Source organism: Pelodiscus sinensis, chromosome 4 (genome assembly GCF_049634645.1).
Source record: "Pelodiscus sinensis isolate JC-2024 chromosome 4, ASM4963464v1, whole genome shotgun sequence".
In the NCBI taxonomy this organism is placed as follows: Eukaryota; Metazoa; Chordata; order Testudines; family Trionychidae; genus Pelodiscus; species Pelodiscus sinensis.
Window position 1 is genome coordinate 132260189 of NC_134714.1, and position 1863 is coordinate 132262051.

Below are 1863 nucleotides of genomic sequence, written 5' to 3' on the forward strand. Positions count from 1 at the left end.
GAAAAGACATGTGCCATTTCTGGTCAGGCCAAACCCTTTTTTCCTCCCCAAAGGACATTTTGGTCAATGATTTCAGTTTAGTAAATGTTTAGAAAACTTTCAGAGTTGGATCAGGTTGAGATGTTTTCTAAGCAGCTGTGACCTAACAAAAATCAGATATGGGCACAGCTTTCTGTATTTGGCACTCCCAATCCCTGAAGTCAAATATTCCCACTCCTCTCCTCTTGCCAGTCTATGGTACATTCCAACAGAGCTCAGAGCAAGAATGCAGAGCAAACTTGTTCTTATCTCTCAGTTTAATTAATGTAGGAAAAGTTACCTTTCTTTGCTATTTTGTATTGTGTTCAATGCAGGCTGTCATAGAGGATGCACACACACTGTGCTCCCTCTTACAAATTATGCTCCTTTTTGTTTTCTAGTTCCCTTAAGATGAAAAAAGAACATTGGGATGGACATGATGCTTTTTTGCATAATGTAAAAAGAACAGCATGAGCAATAATACTACTGGCCTCTTCAAAATGTCCTTGCAATGGCCTAGGTATTGAATTCACCTATTTCCACTGCCCATCACTCAACTTGGGCTGGGATGAACAGATTCAAGAATTGGTTAGGAGTTTGTTCATTGCTTTCCTCAGGGCGTCCTTCACCTCCCTGTTCCTCAGGCTGTAGATGAGGGGGTTCAACATGGGGATCAGCAGTGTGTAAAACACTGAGGCTACCTTGTCTGTGTCCATGGAATAGCTGGAGGTGGGTCGGAAATACATAAATAGGCCTGTGCCATATAATAATACCACTGTGGTCAAGTGACAAGTGCAGGTGGAGAAGGCTTTGTACCGGCCCTCGGCAGAACGGATCCGCAGGATGGTAGAGAAGATATAGACATAGGAGAGGAGAATTGTTACAGCACTGTTCAGAGTAATGAAGCATGTAAAGGCGAACAGCACAATTTCATTGATGTGGGTATCAGAGCACGAGAGAACCAATAGTGGAGGAATATCACAGAAGAAATGATTGACAACATTGGAGCTGCAGAAGGACAGCTGAAATGTCAGACACGTGTGTATCATTGCATCCATCAACCCCACAGCACACACCCCAGCCACGAGCTGGTTACAACGCTGCTTGGACATGATGACCGTATAGAGCAGAGGGTTACAGATGGCCACATAACGGTCATACGCCATCACAGCCAGCAAGACACACTCAATATCCCCAAAACAGATAGAGAAATACATTTGCACTGCACATTCAGTGCGAGAAATGTTCTTCCTTTCAGCTAAGAAATTCTGCAGCATTTTAGGGGCTATTACTGTGGAACAGCAGATATCACAGAAAGACAAATTCCGGAGGAAAAAGTACATGGGGGTGTGGAGTTGGGAGTCACTTGTAATTAACAACGTCATCCCCCCGTTTCCCACTAGAGTGACACCATAAATCAGTAGGAACAACACAAACAGGGGGACCTGAAGCTGTGGACGATCTGTCAGTCCTGAGAGAATGAACTCAGCCACCACCGAGTGATTTCCCTCTTCCATCTCCTCTGAGCCGAGATCAGGCAGCTACAGTGAGAGGTGGCAGGTGGATGGCTTAGAGAAATTTTCACTTCTCTGTAATAAATAAAGGGAAGGAAAATGGAGATCAGTTTCTTAATGGACATTAGTTCAGGATCAAGGTAGAGCTTAGTCCATTGGGCCAGAGGTTCGTAGCTGGTCATGTCAGGTGTCCCATGCAATGCACACACTGTACACATACATGGACATGCATGTAAATCATTCCCCATAGACAAACCCTCCACTTGACTAAGCAAGAAGCAAACCATGACTTGTGTCTTGGTTGTGAGAGAATCAGGCTGAAAGGCATCTT

The 1863-nt window shown here is 44.4% G+C and overlaps 1 protein-coding gene across 1 annotated transcript; it reads right to left on the minus strand.

The window, feature by feature from the left end:
- Positions 1-423: 423 nt before the first annotated feature.
- On the minus strand, positions 424-1627 carry LOC102445608 (olfactory receptor 5AR1-like). The gene has a single exon (XM_006133547.3). The coding sequence runs from the start codon at positions 1533-1535 to the stop codon at positions 597-599; it is 939 nt and encodes a 312-aa protein (XP_006133609.2). The 5' UTR covers positions 1536-1627; the 3' UTR covers positions 424-596.
- Positions 1628-1863: the final 236 nt, after the last annotated feature.